This window comes from Nymphalis io, chromosome 12 (genome assembly GCF_905147045.1).
Source record: "Nymphalis io chromosome 12, ilAglIoxx1.1, whole genome shotgun sequence".
NCBI classification, from domain to species: domain Eukaryota; kingdom Metazoa; phylum Arthropoda; class Insecta; order Lepidoptera; family Nymphalidae; genus Nymphalis; species Nymphalis io.
Window position 1 is genome coordinate 54,584 of NC_065899.1, and position 22,267 is coordinate 76,850.

General features: G+C 37.0%; 1 protein-coding gene and 1 long non-coding RNA gene across 3 annotated transcripts; one reads left to right on the forward strand and one right to left on the reverse strand.

Annotated features, from left to right (window-relative positions):
* Positions 1 to 906: 906 nt before the first annotated feature.
* Positions 907 to 18,223, reverse strand: LOC126772463 (uncharacterized). 2 transcript variants are annotated; one of them, XM_050492837.1, is made up of 6 exons: positions 17,983 to 18,223; positions 2,708 to 2,905; positions 2,120 to 2,323; positions 1,467 to 1,538; positions 1,094 to 1,300; positions 907 to 1,028 (listed from the first exon to the last, which is right to left on the reverse strand). In XM_050492837.1, exons 1-5 carry the CDS (start codon positions 18,046 to 18,048, stop codon positions 1,097 to 1,099), a joined length of 744 nt encoding a protein of 247 aa, XP_050348794.1. In that variant the 5' UTR covers positions 18,049 to 18,223; the 3' UTR covers positions 907 to 1,028; positions 1,094 to 1,096. The 2 variants fall into 2 exon arrangements, with proteins under 2 accessions (XP_050348794.1, XP_050348795.1); XM_050492838.1 differs by lacking the exon at positions 17,983 to 18,223 and adding an exon at positions 2,999 to 3,206.
* On the forward strand, positions 10,108 to 12,746 carry LOC126772464 (uncharacterized). The gene is made up of 3 exons (XR_007669663.1): positions 10,108 to 10,237; positions 10,794 to 10,942; positions 12,414 to 12,746. It is a non-coding gene; the product is annotated as an uncharacterized LOC126772464 (long non-coding RNA).
* Positions 18,224 to 22,267: the final 4,044 nt, after the last annotated feature.

A 22,267-nucleotide genomic window follows, 5' to 3' on the forward strand; every position in this document is an offset into this window, starting at 1 on the left:
CTCGGCCGGTCACTTACGTACAGTGTATATAGCACCACTCGTCTCTCGACTCTCTCGAAACATCACTACAAGGAAAGAAACCTAATCGAAGTATAAAAATAAATTAAAGTATATGTATAGTACGATACGAGCTCGTATCTCCAACGTCGTTGAACACTGAGAACGGCGAGCGTCTCCCTCGCTATGATATGGTATGACTTACTCTAAACGATATAACCTACATATATATATATATATATATCTTATCTAGAATAACAATTATCTAAATATTAAACAATATGGCAGTCTGTTAGTGGCTAATAGTACAATCTGGCGAGTTGCGACTCCGCAATTTGTACATACGATGTGTATATAACATTGTCTTAAGATATTAAAGTATAATTACAATTTTATTCTGAGACGCAGAAACTCGCAAATGTTACACAAAAACATTTTTTTTAGTTTAATAAAAGTGCACTTCGAGTTAACAACAGAATTTGACGAAATATTTTATAAATCGCTATAGTATAAAATGTATCGTCAATAGTTACTTTCATCCCACACCGTAAGGTTTTTATGTGGAAATATTGCACACATCACGATCTTTTTAAAACATTAAAATATTGATCGACTGACTATGGCCGGTACTACAAATATCAACTAATCGTAAACTTCAGTCCCGATAATCCAATATCATCCATCATTTCGGTCGTTTCGTAAATTTAATAAATACAACTTCATTCAATTTCCGAATGGGCTTCTTAAATTCGTTTCGTTTTCGGCTAGAGTTCAGCCCGCAGGATGAGGAGGGCGGAGGGGGCGGAGGGCGCGGAGGGCGCGGAGGGCGCGGCCGGCGCGCAGGGGGCGCGACGCGACGCCGCGAACTGCGCGTGCACGGCGTCCCAGCGCGCGTCGCGCGAGGGGGGCGCGGGGCGGGCGGGGCGGGCGGCGCGCGCGGGGCGCGGGGCGCGCGGGGGGCGCGCGCGGCGGCGGGCGCGCCGGCGCGGCGCGGGCGGCCTCGCCTCCGCCGCCGGCGCCGACGTTTCGTCCTGCGAGAGGTCGGAGTGAGTCTATGCCGCCTCGAGGCGAACGTTGAGGTGTGGGAGAGAAGTACCTGCTAGAAAATCTTATCGAGTATGGTGTACATGCGGAGGTTGGCCTTCTTGCGCCAGCCGGGCGGCGCGTCGCGGGCGTCGCTGTCGCTGTCGTCGTCGCAGGCGCGCTTGTCGCAGTCGCAGTCGCAGGCGCAGGGCTCCGGGGCCGCACGGGGCTCCGCGTCGGACCGCCGCGCCAGCCGCCGCGCCATCACGAACGCCGCGATCTGGGAAGTCGTTTACGTTTATGCTATTCTACGCATACATATCAGCGATCAAATTCTGCACCTGGGTTTGGAGGGCATAGACCTTTCATTTCTTTTACAGAGAGATCGTTGTTAGGAACACTTGATATTTTAAGCGGTAGTGAGTGTGTGTCCTCCTGTTCCATACCTGCAGTATGATACCGACGACAGCGAACACGATGATCACGAAGGCATTGTTCGGCGCCTCCCGCTCCATTTCCTGCAAGAACAAAAACAATTGTTTCCAAACTTTCAGACCGACCGCAGAACTCGATTCCGCAGCTAATTGTATGTTATTACATTTTACGAGCAGTTCACACTGTTATAGTTTGTTTCAGTAGCTTTAGTAATGAAATAGTTACATCATGCGACCGAGACCTAACGGTTTTCACAATACATAGGTACCTACCTACTTACTCGTGACATATGACCTTACAAAAGCGCACATTTCAACAGAAGTTGATAAAGAACCCCCCTTCTTGCTTTGAACGACCAATTAAGCCAATTGTGGCATTCAGGAGATGTCACGAGATCGAATCGTTCAATAAGAAGTAATAAAGAGCCGCCAGCAACGGCATCGACGAGTAATTATTATTTAAGAGTAATCTACATACACACATACATATGCACGTATACACGAACAAGTAACGCAGTACACGCATGGATAAAATTATTTTAAGATTGCAGTAAATAATTCAAAACTACGCTCCTAACTTTATTGGACGCTTTATCTCGATTCAATAAGATATTAATAAGATACAAGTTTTATTTAAACCTTAAATACGATAAGGCGAGGCAGACCTCAATCATGTCATAGAGCGGGCGGGCCACGTCGCGGTAGCGCTCCACGGCGAGCAGCGCGGGCTTGAGGTCATGCAGCAGGTCTATGCCATGGCGCGCCAGCTCGGCCTCCGGCGCACTGCGCCACCACGCCACCATCGACGTGACCATCCAAGCGCCGTACGCCACCTCGCTCACGGCCAGGCACGCCACGCCCGCCGCGTACTGCAAGCAACATTACAGTTTACGTTATTAACTCGTTATTATTTACAAACAGTGACCTAATAATAATAAATCCTTAGGGACAACCTTTTCGAAAACTCTGAGTTTGATAGACGAAAACCAGTTGAAATTTGGTACACAGCGTTCGACATGATCCGGTCACAGACCCGATAACCAAATCACTTAAAAGAAATTATTTTATTATTATCTCTGACACAGAATACACACCACAAGCTTACATTACGGCAAAACTTAACAATTAATTTATATTACCAAATCATTTTTTCTTTTAAGAAATTGAATGCTTAAAGATTCAAGCTATGCTATGCTGTGGGTATGTCAGTTTTGATACCGTTGGGATAGTGAAGGCTATACAGGCTCACTTACAATGTGTAGACAGGTGCGCGCGGAGCGATGGGCGGCCGCGGCGGCTATGTAGACGAGCGCGGCGAGCCACAGGCCGGCCGCCAGCACGTAAGCAGCCGACACGCGGTACTGCGTCGCGCACAGGAAGCGGAACCAAGTGTAGGTGCTGGGGTCCCACGCCAGCCGCGCAGCCGTCGCCAGCAACGCGCCGCTGTACATCTGCAATACCAGAGACGTGGCACTACATAAATAATATAATAACGTCAAAAAAAATAACGTATTTGAAATGAAAAATAAGGAAACCAACTAAACCTATAATTATAAAATTATTGTTTTTGCAATAAAAACAATGATGAGCAACACTTTATTTTAATGATATGATACAACAGTTGCTTGCTGAATAATTTTTATAAAAACCAAAATCACACTTATCCAGTATAAATGTTATTCACGAAAACATATCAGAATGACAAGCATAGGAAATACCAACAATAGCTTTGTCCTCTCTTTTTCTTTTAAAAACATGATCATTGTTTGCAAAATCATAATGGCAAACATTTCGAAGTGTTTACCGAATTGGATCCGATGTCAATACTAGCAACAGATTGCTTGTACAAAGCCATTCGCGATAAATTGCGATCGGCCCGCGACCTCGGTCTGCCTTCACCGCAGCGCGTGGCGGGAGCCGCGTCGAGCTGAGCCGACTAATGCCTAAATGCAAGTCATCGAGAGAACACGTCATTCCCGAACCTGAGGTTAGCGGCCGTGAACACCGCCGCTTCATTATTCCACCTACAAGACGTCGATTGTTCTTTTCTATTGAATTGTACTGACTGTGTCGTCAATATCTGCTATCATCATTTTTGCAAACAAAGATTTCTTACAAGATGCATGATGAAATATTAGCCGATAATAATTTCTGTAGCATCGTTCTTTCGAACGTTGTGCAACGAAGACCTCTTTACCGTTGACATATGTATATTAGCATAAACACTGGTTGCATTTTTACTGGAGTGCGGTACTAGGAGCCGCTCGCTTGCAGCATCTGCATGTGCACGTGCATCATTAATAACTATAAATAATCACATGACACGATTCTATTGTAATGAATATTACAACTGATTGGTTTATGTCAATGTGTCATTGTTTATATTTTTTGTCCACTTCGGTTCAGGTCCATTATTAGTTGTTTCACATCGTAACTGACAGCTGCATGAACTCCTCAACATAAACTACGTCTTCTCTGAATATATACGACCGCTTGCGCTCGTTGTTACTAAAGTTACAATGATTACATTTATTTTTTCAATATTTTACACATACCCTACTTAATAGTATTTCTGTCTCCACATACTTTGACTTATCATGGTGAGTTTTCATTATATATTGTATTCTAAAATAAAGCCTCGTGCTCATTTTCACCAACTTAGTTTGATCGACTTAGCATTCTATAAGAAATTATAACGATTTTCCTGCTCTCGTTGAAACTGGATAATGGATGAAGATCTGATAGGCTGATCCTATTTTCCTGCAAACTCGGGTGGGATGCCTGGGGGACCCACAGGCGTTGACACGTTGAGCCCGACTTATGTCAGGAACACAGCGTTACATGCTGGAGCTGCAGCGACAAATGCTAATTCGAAATGTTATTGTTGCACGAATTGCAATTGAAACATTTGAACCTTGAAAAAATATTAACGAAGTAAATCCGCGTCTATTGTCTCTACGGCTGTCTGAGAGGCCGATTAAGTGTCCGCCGAGAAAATCCAAATTACGATTCATCGGGGATGCTGCTAGCATCCTAGCGAGGCGCAATGAAGATTTGAACATTATAATAATTTCTATCTAAGTTATTGTATTTAATTGAAATCCTTAATTAATATCACAGTAAACATAAAAGTGAACACAGAAGATACTCTTAAAACATTATTTACTTAATGTTATTAAACAAAGAAAATAATGAAATTGTAATAATTAATAATCATTCAACAATTATAAGAATGCAGTTACAACATCCGGCGCGGGAGCATGATTCACTGGCGGGCAAACAATTTTTTTTAAATCAATTATTCGAGTGTTTTCCTTTAATATTAGTTTCAGTGCGTCCAAGGTTGCAGCCACATAAATGAGTGTGTTTACTATTTAATAATAATAGAAAGAAGTTTATCGTTAGTTTTTATCAAGTTTAATAACTTTGTTTGTAAGGAAACGAAGGGTAGTTAGTAGTAGTACCTACAACATCTGCCATTTTAAGGTCCTGACTTCTCCGACTAAGTTGACGTAATCAGTTATTAAGTATTTATGTAAATATCGTCCATTTGCGACGATATGATATTTCAAAAAACTCGATTTTGGTTTTATAGAAATTCGGAATCGCCGTATCGCAACTATTATCTGTAAAAACGTGATATTTTCTACTCTAAAAATGGCGGAGCTATGAGAGAAAGAGTCCCAAATATCACAGTGTAGCACTATCTCATTCAGCGAACTGGTTGACTTTAAGAAAGTGACAGCTCAGTTGTCCCCTGTTAGTGCTTGTGTGAAGTGCTTGAGTTTTTCGCGAACAACTTGATAATCAAAGTTATCACGTGTTTGGTTAAAAGGTAAGTATAATTTTGATCCTTTTATCGCAATTCCACTTTATCACAGTGTTTTTGTAAAATATGAAAAAAAATGATGTGGTTGATCCTGAATATCACATTTTTTTTTTGTAAAAATACTAAATTACATTGTGGTAACTTGAATAGTAACATTGAAGATGATAGAGCGTTTGTTCTAAAGCGAAATGTGATTTGGTTTATTTGTTGATGTACTGTTATTTCGGAATACTTTCCAATTAGGTTATGAATTTATTTACACTTATAATTTTATATATCCTAAACAATAACTTTCTATTAGTATTTTATTTACAGATGGGGTCAAGATCAAAACTAATGCCACAGTTAACAAAAAAAAAAAAGGAAGACGATATTCCAAATTCCGACCGTTTTGCAGAAAATAGATTCTATAAAATGTGCTAATGTGATTAAAATATACGTCAAAGTTAGCTGCCCGTGTAGATAATTATGTAGTAAGAAGGTAGGTACACATTTCGAGAAAATGTAGGTATCTGTCTATTATATTCTATTCGTATGTATCCTCCAATTTCAGAGAATCAAGAGACAGTTCAAACTTAAAGCCCCCGAATTGAATCTATAAGTTCTTCATCAAGTAACTCGTCTAGCAGCTCTTCAAGTAGTTCTTCGTCATCATTGTTCCATGAAAGTTGGTAGAACCTTAAATATAACTTAACACGAATATAGAACAAATTACCTGCTGTTTATGCATTTTTGCAGACAGCGATGACTCAGATTACTATACATATACAGATTACGTGAAAGACCCAGATTACCAAGTTGTACAAAAAAAGCCAAAGCTTAAATTTACTTTAGACGAACTAACCGACATCTCTACGACAAGATACACTAAAGCAAATTTGCAAGCAACCAATCAAAATCAAGAAAGGTCAGCCTGCGAATCAAATATAACAGATTTACACGAAAATATACTAAATAATACAATAAATGAACCATACACCATCACAGAAAATTATACTTCGAACGCTATTATAGAAAACGTCCCCATTTTTAATCGACCCTGGCATCATTGAAACGGATGCTTAAACCAAAACCTAAGAAAAAGGGAAGAAAGACCAAGACAAGAAAGTAATTGCCAGAAGAAAAAGAAAGAAATAGTGGCAAGTCCTATCGATCATCTAAAACCAAGAAAGATATGCCCGAACGAAAACTTAAGCCAACTTGCAAAGAAATGCCTAGCCAATATAATTTACCTAAAACGACAACACCTTCTAAATGATTAATGGAATTTGAAAGGCAATGGTCATTTATAATTTAGTCTAATAAAGAGGTAAAACCAGCTTACCGTTATGTCAAAGTTGATGAAAGCGGAGCACCAGCTTCAAAAAGAGAAAATAATAATGTCTTCTTTTGTCAACACTTTAGCTATAAACAATCGACCCATAGAACTGCATCAAAAAAGAAAAATAAAGAAACAAAAGGTCTATTTGCTTAAAGATAATCGTGGATGTCAATCTAATCATGAACACGTAGATGATGCACTGAAAAATGAAGCAAGAGTTTTTATTTATCTTATCCCTAAAATTGTATCTCACTATATACGATCTAATTCCAAGAAACATTACATCGATTTAAGTAAAACCATCTCAGATATTCACAGAGATTATGTGGATCACTGGTCTCGACCAATAACGTTGGTATAGTTAATTGTATTATTATTTGTCGCATATTTACACAGGACTTCAATATATCTTTCTTCGTTCCGAAAAAAGACTTGCGAATTTTGCGAAGCTTACAAAAATAGTTTCGTAGAAGAAAAAGAATTAAAACTAATTTATTTACAACATCTCGAAAAAAAACGTTTGTCCCGAATGGAGAAGGAGTAGGATAAGAAAGATGTCATAGCAGTAGCCGTTTATGGTTAACAGATGTTTCAGTTCCCTTTTTACAAAAGGAAATTTTTTTGTTTTTTATTATAAATCGAAATTGAATGTACTGAATTTAACAATCTACAATTTTAAAATGACCCATGTTGAAAGTTATGTGTGGGACGAATCACAGGCTCAAGGCTGAGGTGTAAATAAGATTACCACATAACAGTAAAAGTAACAGCCTGTGTATATCCCACTGTTGGGCTATGGGCTCCTCTCCTTTCGTAATTTCATTATTTTGATAGAAAACTTACGATACTCTTACATGAAAAGTTTCAATATTAGTTGATCTAAAACACGCTCTTACAGTATTACATCATATGTGCAAAATTTAAAAAGATAGGATCGTTTAAAAGTTTAAAAATCGCTTCCTATAAAATTAAAGTTTTTCGAGATATCACACTATCGTCGCAAGTCAAATTCAACATCAGAATTTCGAATATCGCTCATATTCGAAATTCTGATGTTGAATTTTACTTATGTAATATTAATTTAAATACACGCCAGTCTACTAAAAATTTGTTCCGTTTACAAAAGGCTGTTGACGTTAGTTCTTGCGCTTGAAATGCGACGACCGGTTTCTGGATCTCGTTCCGTATATCATTAGCGGAAAGCAACTTAAAAAAGTTTTACTAATCGCTCTTTAGACTAAAATACTCTAAAGTATAATTGTGTGTAATTATCCGTTATCGATGTGCAAAGGTACATTTTTACATCTAAAATATTTTAATTTTTATATCGCAGTTAAGTAAGCGACTCGGTACAGGTATAAGGTTTTTGAGCTAAGTTGGTAGAATTTGATTCCCATTGCAAAAAAAAATCAGGGGCAAAGTTTGTTTAAAAATATTAAGTTTTAATTACAAATAAATGTTCGTAACTAATCGTAGGAGAATAGGATCAATCGTTATAAATTAGTTAAAGTGGTCGAGTGGTCAGCGTAGCCGTGCGCCGCCCCGCGGGGACGACACGGCCACAGGACGTCACGACACGACACTAAGTACAGATGCTGCAGCTGTAAGGAACGCCGGTCATTGACCCGCAGCCGCGCGTGGTCGCGGCTACGGTTTTAGTACTAGTGCAATAAAATGAGTGTTTACTTTCTGTACGTACATTATATAAACCCGTCTTAACACGGGTCACACGTATTATAGCAAGCAAACCGACGGTACTTTATCAAAGCATTTCATTAAATGACAATAACATTAAAAATGTTTTATTGACGTTCTTTTAAATCGTCATCTTTCAATTTTAATAAAAAAATAAAACTTTTAGGAATCGGAATCCTTGCCTCGAGAAGGATGCATTGATTTTGCAATGTAACTGTGAGGAATAATATGTATGAACATAATTATAAACATACATATAGTATTAATCGAATTAATTTCCTGTTACGCAAACAGTATTAGTAACACTATATATTTATCGTTTTCTATTCGCGACTCGCGAGCCAATATATTCGGAATTACGGCGACGGTCGCGTAATAAAATTAGTTGTAAATGATATCGTGATTTAGTTGTAAACGTTTTCCCATTAGCTGATTGTTGAAGCCGCTTAAGTGAAGAATCCCCAAAAGATTACATTGTATCATTGTTTGTGTAGAAATAGAGCGATTAATTAAATATTTCGTTACATTATGTTTCAATTTGTAGAATTTTTGTTTTGATGATTTTTTTACTTAGACTTGATCTTTAAGGCAAATATTTCATCGATCGAATTGAAGATGGCAAGTCTCGTACAGCGCGGCCCGAATGCGAGGCGACAGACTTGTCAGAGTGTAATGAGCTCTACGGCGCGGCAGCAGGGTGCAAGAGAGATCAGCGCAGATGCCTGCGGAGATGTCGGCGCGGTCGCCGTTGCCCTACTTCGCTCATTGTTGATACTGCACGGCCAAGGGTAAGCGAAGACAGCGCAGCCCACTAACAGAAACTTCCGAAAGAAATTATCTCACGATTTCGACATTCTTATTATTGTTATAAGTTCAATATAATAATGCAAATATTGTATTTGTTGTAAAGTTAAAAGTTAATTATAGAAAAAATTAAAAGATTTTCTCAATTAATGGAGAAATAAAACTTCGCTGGGCTATCTAAAATGACCGCAAATATTAACGAAAAAAATTAATATCATGTTTGTTGAATTAATATACGTCTCTATAATTATTTGTCTTTAAAATTAAATAATTATATATTATTTAATAATTGCGACTATACTTTGACATTCAAACCGGCGGAACGTTTTTCTCGATTAATTAATTATTTATTATATATAAAAATATATTTTGATTCAAAAAGAGATGGACGTATAAAAATATTACAGTTATCGGGTCTCCTACTACACACTTGTTTAAATAAAGTTCTTACTTCATCTAGAATCCAAAATGTTAAGTACGAGTACACATACGGATACATACGTCACGACACCTAAGATGACGGGCTGAGGATCTACGAGTCGTGTGTACGAGTCTAACAAAGCGTGATAACATTCCAGCCGCAGCTGGCTCGGCGCTCGCTGCTCGCGCCCGCCTCGTGCTACCGACGCATTACAATAATATTCATTGGCCGCAATTTCTATGAACCATGTATGACATAAAACATGAATGATTCGTAAAATAATAAACAAATATTTTTACTGATACAAATATATCTTATAATAAATACTATCGTATATTTGTACACTACTATAATTGTTAGAATCATTAAAATAACTTTGTAATGTGTACGTGCTGCACAGAGTCGACAACAAACTACAAAGAAACGAAAAAGTAATAAAATTCGTTTCATGTTTTCAATTACCAACTTCCTTTCATTGAATAGTTGGGCTAATATTTGTAATTCTAATAAATACATACGTATATATACACATAGATACTTTCATGCATACACACATGCATTCTTTCATGCATACTCGGACTAAGCAGAAGGCAGAGTACACGTGCACGACAAATGTAAACAACAGAATATATCACGTAATATTGAATATTACGTGATATCGTTGCCGCTAACAATTTCGCCAAGAATCGATTGTACAATTAATAATTACTATAGTAAGTAAACATAGTTTATTATAGTTAAGGGGACAAACGAATTGGAATTGGGGAAAAACAAAAGGTCCGATTGAAAGTGGTCATCGTCGCCCATGGACTCCTGCAACATACGGGTAGCTGCTAATGCGTTGCCGGCCTTGAAGGAAGTACACAGGTGTTTGATATCTCCCATATTATAACGCTCCGGGAAAATTTCAGAAAGAAGATCATTCCACAACCTGCACCTGCGCGTTAAGAATAATCTTGATGCACGCACATTAGTAGGATACCAAGCCTCCACGTGGTGTAGATGAAATTGACTCCAGCGGTGAAGGGTGCTATGGCGGAAATGTAACGGTGGTACCATGTTAAATAATTCATTTTCTGCACGTCCTAGCGACACATCAGATTTAGAAAAATTAAGGCGATATGCAACGCATACCGGGCATTAGCTTGTTCTATAGGAGTAAATCAACAAAGTACAGTTTCGTGTTAGCGATTTCGTAATGAAACGGAGCGTGAGTTTCGCTAAAGTAGACCGTTTTTCAAATCAATAACCTTTTCCCACTTGTTGCAGAGACTGCTGAAGCATACTTTACTTTACTTTAATACTTTATTGTACATCACACCACAAAGAGAAAGATACAAAACATGTATATTGCCTAAATAAATGTACAATTATGGCGACCTTATCGCTACACAGCGATCTCTTCCAGGTAACCGAGTGTAAGTATTTACAGATAGGATATGGGGTAGGTGGTGATATGAATAAAATAATATTAATATATAATATTAATAATATTAATAAGCATATTGTGCAGTATGAACATATCGCCCGCGTACGTACCGACAGCATGTACGTACCTTGTACATTTTAGTTGGTCGGACACATTCACATCACATCACGTGGTGAATAGTGCATTGACGAAATAAGGAATGGTGGTCTAAGGGCGGTGGTGGTGGCAACTATCAATCAGTGGACCATCTACTCCCAGCTATTGCTGCTACTTTAAATTATAAAATAAAATAATCCCACGTAATTACAAATATTACGCATCGTAATAAACACCCAAACTACAAAGCAAAGTATATCGCCACGTCATTATTTACATTCAAGTATCATGTTCACACACATAACACTTTCATTATCATTAATACATTGCTAGAGTACACTAAGTCTCGTGCACACTTGTATACGGTACATGTATTTTACTCGTGTGCAAACAATATTGTCCCAAAATATTAGTTATATTACTCTCCGTTAAGAAATCCAACAATCAAAAAATCTAAAACATCGTTTATTCAAGTAGGTTCATTGAATATTAATTTTACTTTATTACATTTTAATTTACCACGAGAAACCGGCAACAATCTTATAACCTACTCATTTCCGACTATTAAATTACATAGGTATATGTTCATCATCATCATCATCGTCAATCCTTTGTTGTTCACTGCTGGACATAGGCCTCTCTATTGGCACGCCACTGAGCTCGATCTTCAGCTCTCTCTCTCTCTCTCTCAGTTATATGTTAATTAAGTACAATTAAATTATTATTTACCCGGCATGAACGCTAACGAATGCTAATTCGAGCTTTTTATATAAAGTTTTATCGAGTACCACGCTTTTATCTATGTTATTTCAACATGAGATTTAAATCAACTAATTGACAAAGTTAACTTACCCAAGGAAGTTCACTTTGCGGAGACAGAATGAATGAATCCCGTTTCTATGCAGCGTTACCCAAAGCAATATTACCGCAGGACGTATTACATGTATACGTAAGTAAAAGTATCAGCCCGTAAACCCTGGCCTGCTGTGCGAAGGCCTTCTCTCCTTTATCAATGAGAGAGCTCGAACTGGTATCGCAGTACGATACGATAGGACTTGGATCTATTAAAACATCCAAAGTATACAAATCGAGCAGTATCAATGTCAGTAGCTGTATCACTTTACTAACCGCGATGATGCGGGCTGAGTCGACCTGCAGGGCTCACCACAAACTCCACTCAGCGGTTCACTAAGAATGATATTGTTTAATGTCAACTCGCAGCGCAACAAGTATTACATTAGTTATAGAAACATTATACATTTTGTTAAGACCAAATCTGTTACATGAGTAAATTATTATAAGTATTCGTTGCAGCAGTAATATGAATATACAACAAGTTAAACCGGACTTACGTCCATGTGTAGGTTTGAATGGCGGAGGGACGAGCGGAGGGAGGAACGGGGAAATGAGAGAATGTCTCGAGATGTGTCGCGACCGCCGATCAATTTGGTCGGTTAACGGCTTTTAACGACATCACAGGGGCATCTGGGAAAACATCCACATCTACACATGTGTATACGGAACAACTCACGTAGTATCCCACTACTGGACCAAGGCTGTTTAAGGTTTATTCCACCACGCTGTTCTATCGTGTTGCTGGTGGAATAGTATAGATACAAATAACTTAAAATGCAGATATTTGCTATTTTCTGTTAGGATCCATTTACCTTTAACATAACATTGCAGCTGTAATTCATAATTTCGTCATTTCTTTTACAATAAAGTTTAATTATGAAAATGTCATTGTGTTTTCCTCTCTTACAAGAACTGCCACAACAATATTATAATTAACATTATTTTATCGCAAATGACGACACACTCGCAATATTAGTAGAAAAACCTTCGGCCAATAACATGAATTGCGGAATATTTGTACCATGGTATTTCCCCTTTGTTTTTCCAACTTGTTAAGTATTTTATATAAATTAATATATTATAGTTTTTCTTGAACAATAGACACTATTTAATACATTCAATTATTTTATCTGTTAGCAAATATAACATGTCGCCCCAGGCACAAGTAGGTGTTTAAAAAAAGATTTTCCTTTTGGCCTAAATATTGACGAGCGATACATAAATTATTCAACTCCCTAAATATCAAACATCGTAGATTTATCTTTTAAGTAATTGAATAGAATTATATATGAAATATATACTGATTGTAGGTTATTTATTAATTTAAACTATAAATTATTCATTTATCTTTATATTGGCAATTTTATGAACAAAAAGTGTTATTATTGTTTGAATGTCGTGAATGTAAAACCGGTTATGTGCATTCCAAAGAGCGAAGGAGCACATCAATCGCGTTATTACTTATTACTCATAGAATATCTGTATTATGCTATCTTTGGAAACGTATTTATTGGAGCTGATTATACAAAGTAAACTCACGTGCTCAATATGAATTTCACTGAATAAAATAACTTGCGCACATAGCGCTAAACCGTAAGTTTATCAAGCTATACATGTACGTACTTTTTTTCACGCTGGAAAAAAGTATTAAGCGTTTCTCCCATGGGAACAGTGGGGGCGTATGTGGGACTCGCCGGTCCACGGCGCCTTGTGCCCCAAAAATCTCAATACCCACTAAAAAACCAACGGTATCCTTTCCAACTTCACGAGGAGCGCCACGGGATCGCTTGCACATACTACCTACCTACCTACTACCTACTACCGTGACGCTCTGACGGATGACCCGCCCATGCGGGCCTTCATTCTCTAGGGGAAATTCCCAGGGTACTGAGAATCCCCCTAGTCCCGGCGACACCTATTGCGGCGAGGGGATAGGTGCGCATAGCACCTCTTTCTTCTCTCCGTTCTTCTTCAGCGGAGCAGTGTAATTACAGGCACAAGGGACATAACATCTTAGTTCCCAAGGTTGGTGGCACATGGCTATGTAACGATGGTTTACATTTCTTACAATGCCAATTTCTATGGGCGTTGGTGACCACTTACTATCAGGTGGCCCATATGGTCGTCCGCCTACCTATGCTATATAAAAATATATAAAAAATAAGATTTTTTACAACAACATCTTAGCATCATTATAAAATAAAATATACGTAAGTATATAACTATTTGTTTTTAATATTTTCATAACGAAATAAATATTAATTAGTGAAGTTACCCGCAACGTTTAATTATAAAGCGACGAGAAGGTTAATGCGAATATGAATCCAGCTAAAATACGCGAGCACACTTACCTTATGCAATGGTTGTCTTTTAATTTCCTTTTGACAGACGTATATCTACAACTAGCTATCGTATGTTAATTAACCTTAATTCACTTTACTAATGTTATTACAGAAAATTGTATCAGTTATCATAAATAATGTATTGTAATCATATCTCAGGCGTGGCTCCAGCCTCCGTTACAGTTTAATTGCATGTGTGTACAAATTCTAACGCACACCTTGACAAACTTTTGTGGAGACACAGACACAAGGGACGCAGGTGCTCAGAGCACAGGGTGAGGAGCAACTCTCCCCCATTAGTTGGGTCCCCCGTACTAGTCGCTGAAACCACGGGAGTACGCGGTCCACTTACCCACATAAAGTGGGTCAGACGTTGACACGCGATGTTACGGCATTGAAATATGAATTACTTAATGTATTTACGTGGTACATATTTTTCTTTTAATTGTTCTGCTAACAAGTTTGTTTTTGAATACGAAATAATGATGATCTGTTTTCTGTTAATATTTCTCCTGTCGTTTTAAAATAAAAGAACGCGTCGGGTTGCATTCGGCGGAAGTTTAATCGGAGCTAATGAGCGTTGTTAGACCGCCGACTCGCCGCTGTTAACATTCCTGATCGACACGTTTAAAACTGTTCAAACGCTTACGAGGTAAGTACACATTCCATAATATTTTGTTTTCACTTGGTTTTTTAAATATAATCTAAACGAACGAACGACCTCCCCTCATAGTTACATACTATAAATATTAGTAATATGCGGATACAATATTATTCAATAACAAATAACAATATCAATAACGTAGCTGCGTCGGAATGACGCAGTGAATAATAAAAATTACTTCCAAATTACAATAAGACTATATGTACAAATGAATAAGATTAAACACACATGTAATTACATCGATAATCAGTTCGCTTGGTTTAGTTTACTAAGCATAACAAGGATATATTACCTATGTATAATAGGTATTGTTCACGATGAGTTACCCGATCGTGATATTAAGTAACGCGATATTCCTAACGTACTCGAATATCTGCACAAACAGAAATGCTTCGACGGAGATCATTCTTAGTTGATTTACATCGTATAAAGTAATCGTTAAATCAAATCAAAAGTAACAAATTGCTTTATTCGCAGGAGAATAGGATAAGAATATTGGTATTCGAGACAGATTTAATAATTAGGTTCTTCACTGGCACTTTGTTCTTAACTCAGCTTCGTATTAATAAAATAAATAGAGAACAATAGGACGGCGAAACTGTGGTACTGGAAAGATAAAAGCGGTTTTTATCTTAAGAGGCTTTGCTCAACATTTAAGCCCTCTCAACCTCTTTCAGTCGGAAAACTGTTTTTTTAGTTATGAATATGACGATATTAGTTTTATGATTGAATATATCCATTCTGACTAATATCTGTGCCTTACAGACGTGAGTTAGAATCTGCATAACCGAATAGCAGCGGACGTGTCCGCGCTTGTTAGTTGACGTTTACAACGAAAACCAATCGCAAACGAACCTTGAGGCAGTTCTAAGTTTTCCAAGGAATAACGAGCAACTCTGATGGACCGTAAAAGAGGTATCGGTGTTATGCTCGCCTGTCGCCTGTGCTCGTGTTATAGTTAGTAATCTTCGTAATATGGATGTTAAGTATAAGATAAGAACACACACCTATCATATAACGCAATTATAATGACAACATTTTATTTTATAATGTACTAGCATTAATAACTTTGATTTCGTCGGCCGTAACTTAGAAATGTCTTGTCGTAGCGCGACTCGCTTGACTGATCGCAAAAACGTTTATTGACATCATTTATTATTCCTAATGTGCTTGCCGGAATGAGGTGGTGTAACGCCTTTTTTAAAACCATAATTACACTTCATTTCATTTTTTACACCATCATTCGTAACATTAGCTCTTGTGTATAGAGAGTGGGTAATGATCGCTTTCAAAACGTCATATATTTTTTAAAAACTCTTAGCAAAATCGACTTCTATAGAAAAATCAACGGAAGGCATTTAATGTTTACGTTTTTGATTATTTTATCAATTCCTATTGATACTCCTCTACAAACTCAAGAATTTACTAACACTTTCTTTTATCGTTGGTCCTTGAAACAATAATTTCGGTAAATTATTTAAAAAGTTAAGACATGGAAGAGCAAAAATCAGCACGTACTAGCGTCTGTCTGAAAACCTTTCTTCGTAGAAAGCAAGACGGTAAATGAATACCAAAATTATACAAACGGGCGACGTCAGTTCAAGATGCGCATCACAATGAATGGCTTTCTTGGTATTTCGTTAGTTATGCCAATGTCCTCGATAAAAGCATAACCGCCGGGGTCACTACCAAGGACAAATGTAATAGATATATTATTTATTGGGAAAAGTTTTATATTAATTAAATATCACATCGGTAGTTTTTCCTTATAATTCGTTATAATCAAGTAGTTTTAATAACATTAAACCGAACGTATGACATAAGAAAAACATAACACATTACCGGTTTCGATTTGAAACTCGCCTATATTGAACATAAGCGCTGAGCTATCGCCCATCAGTGTCAACCTCTGAGGTCAACTGACCTAGAAGCGCGGCGTTAAGTCAGCGGCTCATTTCTAGCCGATTGGTTGCTCACTGACATTCAATTTTTATCGTTCTGCGGACTTGAAAGAATTAAGATATATTGACGATAAATTATTTAATGTAAAACGTGCTCATCATCATTAAATACTTACAAATCTAATTTATTTAAATAAGATACGTATATATTCGTATTATTCATATTTTTACTACAACAACACAGTCAATTACTTATGAAATTGAAAGTGTTACCCTCACTTGGCGAAATTGTCAAAAATTACCATCGATTCCGAAAAACCAAAATTCAGAACTGGTATCAGCATTAACAAATTAACTAATTTTTAAAATGTATGTTACTGGCCCGACCGTTTCCCAGACTTGAAAACACACAGTGTTTACCGTTTTTTGAATTCCGCTGAAACGTTTTAAACGTTTTCTGGATTCTTTTGTAAAAGCATATAAATCTATCGTATCAGATCCATATCAATCACTAACGGCTATAGATAATTATGAATCATATTCAGTTGTTAGCGCTTATTAGTCTAAAGCCACTTGATACAAGTCTATAAATATTAGTCATCTTCGAGGTTAAAAGTATTATATCGGGTTATAATCTTGAATTATATAATAAATTATGAAAGATCAAACATTCAAAATTGTTCACTATTTGGGTCATGAATTATGCGCCTATAGAGAAGCTCGGCAGGGTCGGCCGGGTGCGTGTATTGTGCTCGACGTTTTGTACCGCGGCGCGAGTACCACAAGCAGGTAACGAAGCGTCGTCGTCGCGAGCCGAAGCGCTGGCGAAGGGAACTTTAAAACTTGTGCATTGTTTGCACCCACGGTACAAAATTAAAACCAGTGGAATTAGATATTACAATAAAATATATTCTTGTATATTATAATTAGAAAAAAATATTTGCCTTTGAATAAAACATAAATAATAGTACGTATAAAGCTTTGTACATCAATTTTAAATATATATAGTTAAATATTTGAAGATGATATTTGAGACTTGAAGAAGATGAAAAAAATCCCCAACACATTATGAGAATAAAGTCCTATAGGAAGATTTTACACGAAACACAAACAATCTGTTATAATTTTGCAAGTTTTAATTCATGTTTAGATAAAATTTTAAAAAGCTTACCGCAAAAGCGATATTAATGAAGATGAAGATTTTGTCGGCAGTGCAGAGTCCGCGGCCGCACCCCATGGTGTGTGTTTATAGGGAGGCTGGCAGGTGCTGGTCACCGTCACCGAGTCACAGTCACAGGGGCACAGCACAACATCGGGAGAGCGATGATCGACAACACACGACACGTAAGTATCGAAGCGCGCCTCGTAAGGCACTGGGGCGCGGCGGGCGGCGACGGACGCGGGTGCGATGTGATGAGCGGAGCGCGTGGCCGGACGGGAGCGCGCCCCGCAACCCACACCGCACACGCTGCCGCTACACTCGCCCAGCGCCCTGTTAACCCTGTCTAGTCTCCAACTCTCTACTCTTAACGCTATAATACCTTTTATTTGTTTTTCTGAACTGAGCGCACAGGTAAATATCGGGATAAAATTGTCTCATATTATTTAAAGAATAACTAACTAATCTAAATATTCAATGTTCTATTGAAATGTTATATCTGCACATAGAAAGTGTGTTTTGCTTTCTATGTAAGGTATGTTTTGGTAAATTTTAGTTTCGGATCATATTCGGAGCTATACAGTATACTCGAAGCAGTCGAAGTAACTTTTGGACGTTTGCCTTTTTATATTTCATGTAAAAAAACGCATCACATTTACTCGTATCACTTTGTTTCCGGCCAGCGGGCATGTTTATGAAAGGTTCGTAGCGCCTCGTTAGTCGTTATTAATGCTTTCTGTGGAGGCTCATTAAATCCTTGTTTTACTAGAATCTTTAAAATGTTTGAATGTTTTAAAAATAAAACATCTTCTAGAACAGAGGGTTCCGTCTTAGCCTACACCGGTATTGTGTGGTTGTGGTCAAACGTAAGCTTGCTTGATTTTTTATACCATTTTAACTGTTTTATTATTTCTTTCTATTGTGTTGAGTATATTTCGTTATATTCTAAACAATCTTTAAATAGTTACTTAATCATATTCAAGGTGCAGTATAGTAAATACACACGTAGACATAGAAATTCTGAGAAATTATCGTGATTGATGATTTTGCCGCTTTTTCTTTCTGTGTAGTTACCTAAGGATTTGATTACGCTAAATTTCATTCGCTTTTTCATCTTAGGTCTGAAGTATAAATCTTTAAAGGTGCTAGATTCATCGCAAATGAATATCAAGTGTAAATAATTATATTATAAAATAAACTCGTAACGCCGCATCTGTCTGTCAGTCAAATTGAACACAATAAGCAAAATATCATATATATATATATATATATATATATATATATATATATATATATATGATAATCAAAATTTCGTCCCAGTCCGAAGCCGCGACCGGTAGCTAGTAATGCATATATATTTTAACGGATGAGCATTATTTATTAGAAGAATTTAACATTGTTCGCTTATTGACTGCCATGCAATTTGATGCAAAAGAAAAACCTAAAAATTTGTCGCGCGTAATTTGCGTCTGTAATAAATTATTCCTAGAACTAAGTCCTAAATAAGCTTCTTAACAACTTACTAAATTAATTACATGCGCGTTATGCGCGATTTCTACACCACTAGGGGACTTCACGCACTAGCCCTTGTTATAGTCAGTATATACTTATGTTGCACTTAAAGGGTGGTCCTGCAACTTGTCAATCCTCGGTTTGACCAACGCTTTTCAGCAAACCCCAAAATAGATTCTAACTTCGGCTTTGTCTATTTTATTTTTAGTCAATCCAATCGAATTTAACTTGGTTGTCTTTAAGCTTCATTTGTTCTTCAAGCTCCTTGAGGCCTCACCTCACTGTAACATGGGAGAGTGAAACTGAACTGTGGCTATAATTATTAGGATAAAGAAGCTTGCACAGCGAAGAATGTTTAGATAACTAGTTTAATAAATATGTTAATAATTTATAATACCTAGGTTAATAGAAGTAGGGTATTATTCTAAATAAGGTTTTATATTTATAACGAAAATTAAAAAGTTTTAATCTTGCCTCAATTTCATAAAGTCGTCACAACACGACTGTGTGAAATTAAAAGCTTGAAAAAATATTTGTTATAGTATAAATAAAAATTTAAAACCGTAAAAAATCATAGAACTTATACAAAAACACAATCCATATTAAATTTTTTCCCTTTTATACCACTTATGTACTCAGGAACAACACAAGACAGACAGACTTGTAATGTATTACGTGTGCTATTTTAAATTAGTAAGTTAACACGAGTATTTTTGGCCAAAACTTGTTAACACTTTGTATACACATGTATCGGTTACGTAGGCGTTCGATGTCCAAACAATTTTCAGCTGAATGTGACCCCAATAACATACATTTACTCAGTTGACAGCATCTCGTCGATTGCCAAACTCGCGCTCTATTGATTGTACCTAATGAGACATTGGGCGGCATTCGTTAATCGGTCAGAGAGCAAAGACGCGGCATCGCCTTCAATAACTTTCAATTGCTCGCTCTAGAGATGCAATTATAAGGCGAGTGAACGCCCGCTTCCTTTTATATAACCGATGCGACATCTTCTTAGCTTAACCATGATATATTGCTAGCGAAAATAATTAATGTTATTCTTATTACATAATAATGTGCAGTGCAGACATAATATTACATTTTCATAATATAAATTTACTTATCTCTTTTATGATGTAATAGAATAGCGCATTCACCGTTAACGTGCAACATCAATTATGGAAACGCTTGTGATAAATTCTTGAAAGCTTTTATACATAAAATATGCTCATAAACAATATTGCTTCGGGAGACGATAATTGTTATAAGACAGTAACAAGCTGTAATGTGAGTAATCGCTTTGAAACAAGGAGACAACTCGTACGTTGTAAATGTGGAGATAAGGAGAAAGATAACCGTTTGACAGGCTCGCTAATAATTAGAACAGCTAAAAGATAATGTATGTATGTACATTATACGTACCCATCTATTTTATCACTCTTAAGTTTCAGTCATAAGATATCCATAGTATCATTAGATATCTATCATATCTCATATAATTGTATAATTAGTAGGTAACTATTTATATTGATGCTAGTACTTAATCTTTATTGCAACCCAATAACTGTACAATTATATTATGAGACTTTGATTTCTAAACTAGATTTAACTGTATTTCAGTACCCAGAGCCAGAACCTACAATGATTATGAACTTTTATTCATGTAAAATAGGTTGATAAGTGATCACCTATCACATAGACATTGGAGCTGTAAGAAATATTAACCATTGCTTACATAGCCTATGCACCACGAACTTTAGGAAGATGCTACGTCCCTTGTGCCTGCAGTTTCACTGGATTTCTCAGCCTTCCAACCGAAATGCGTCAATACTATATATGTATTACTGGTTGGCGATAGAACATTTGATGTTTGAGTGTTATCCAGTGTTAATCCAGACGGACTTACACAAAGCCCTTCCACCGAGTGAACCATCATATAATATATGATAAAAACAATACCTGTATTCTTAAATATTTATCCTTGAAGAAAAAAAAATAATAAAAAGTATTTAATATAAGACAAAATGATCCATTATACCTACCTTTAAACACGCCAAAGTATCAACAGATAAGTCTGCCACAGGATACACCTTTATATAATATATACTATACCTATCTATTGTTCACAGCAACAATTTTTGGTTTTAATAAAAAGCAAAAAATAAACGACCACTTAGCTTAATTTGTCAAAAGCGGGCGCTCCTCATCAGAATAAATAACTTATTAATTTACGTGCTTTGTAACTTATAGACAGGCATAACAATATATTGATGAATTAGCACAGTAAAGCCTGGTTAAAGATGAATTAGCACAGTACGGTCAGATAGATCGCTTACCTCGCAGCTGATGAAATACTAATTTAATTTACTAATGTTATGGGACACCGTGCTAACTTAGCCGAGCAAAGTCGGGACGGGTGAAGACGATATAAGAGATCAAGATTTATGACGAGATAGAATCAAACCGCATGTCGTTCGCGTAAGCTTTTTATAATGTTGCGTTGCGTCAGCGCGCGGCAAATGTGTATTTGATTCCTCAACTCTCTAGTGTCACTGCGTTTTTTGACGCAATACAATATGGTTCGTGCATTACGATGTAAATTCTGCGAGGAAGTAGCGACCGAGCGGCGTATTATATAGAATCTGTTCCTCAAGTTTCCATTTCATATTATTAATAATCCATACATATAATAAATCTGTAACTGATCGCTGTCTATACATGGAAGATATATGAGTAAAACTATTACTTTTATCAACGCAATAGAACGCAAAACAATGATTGT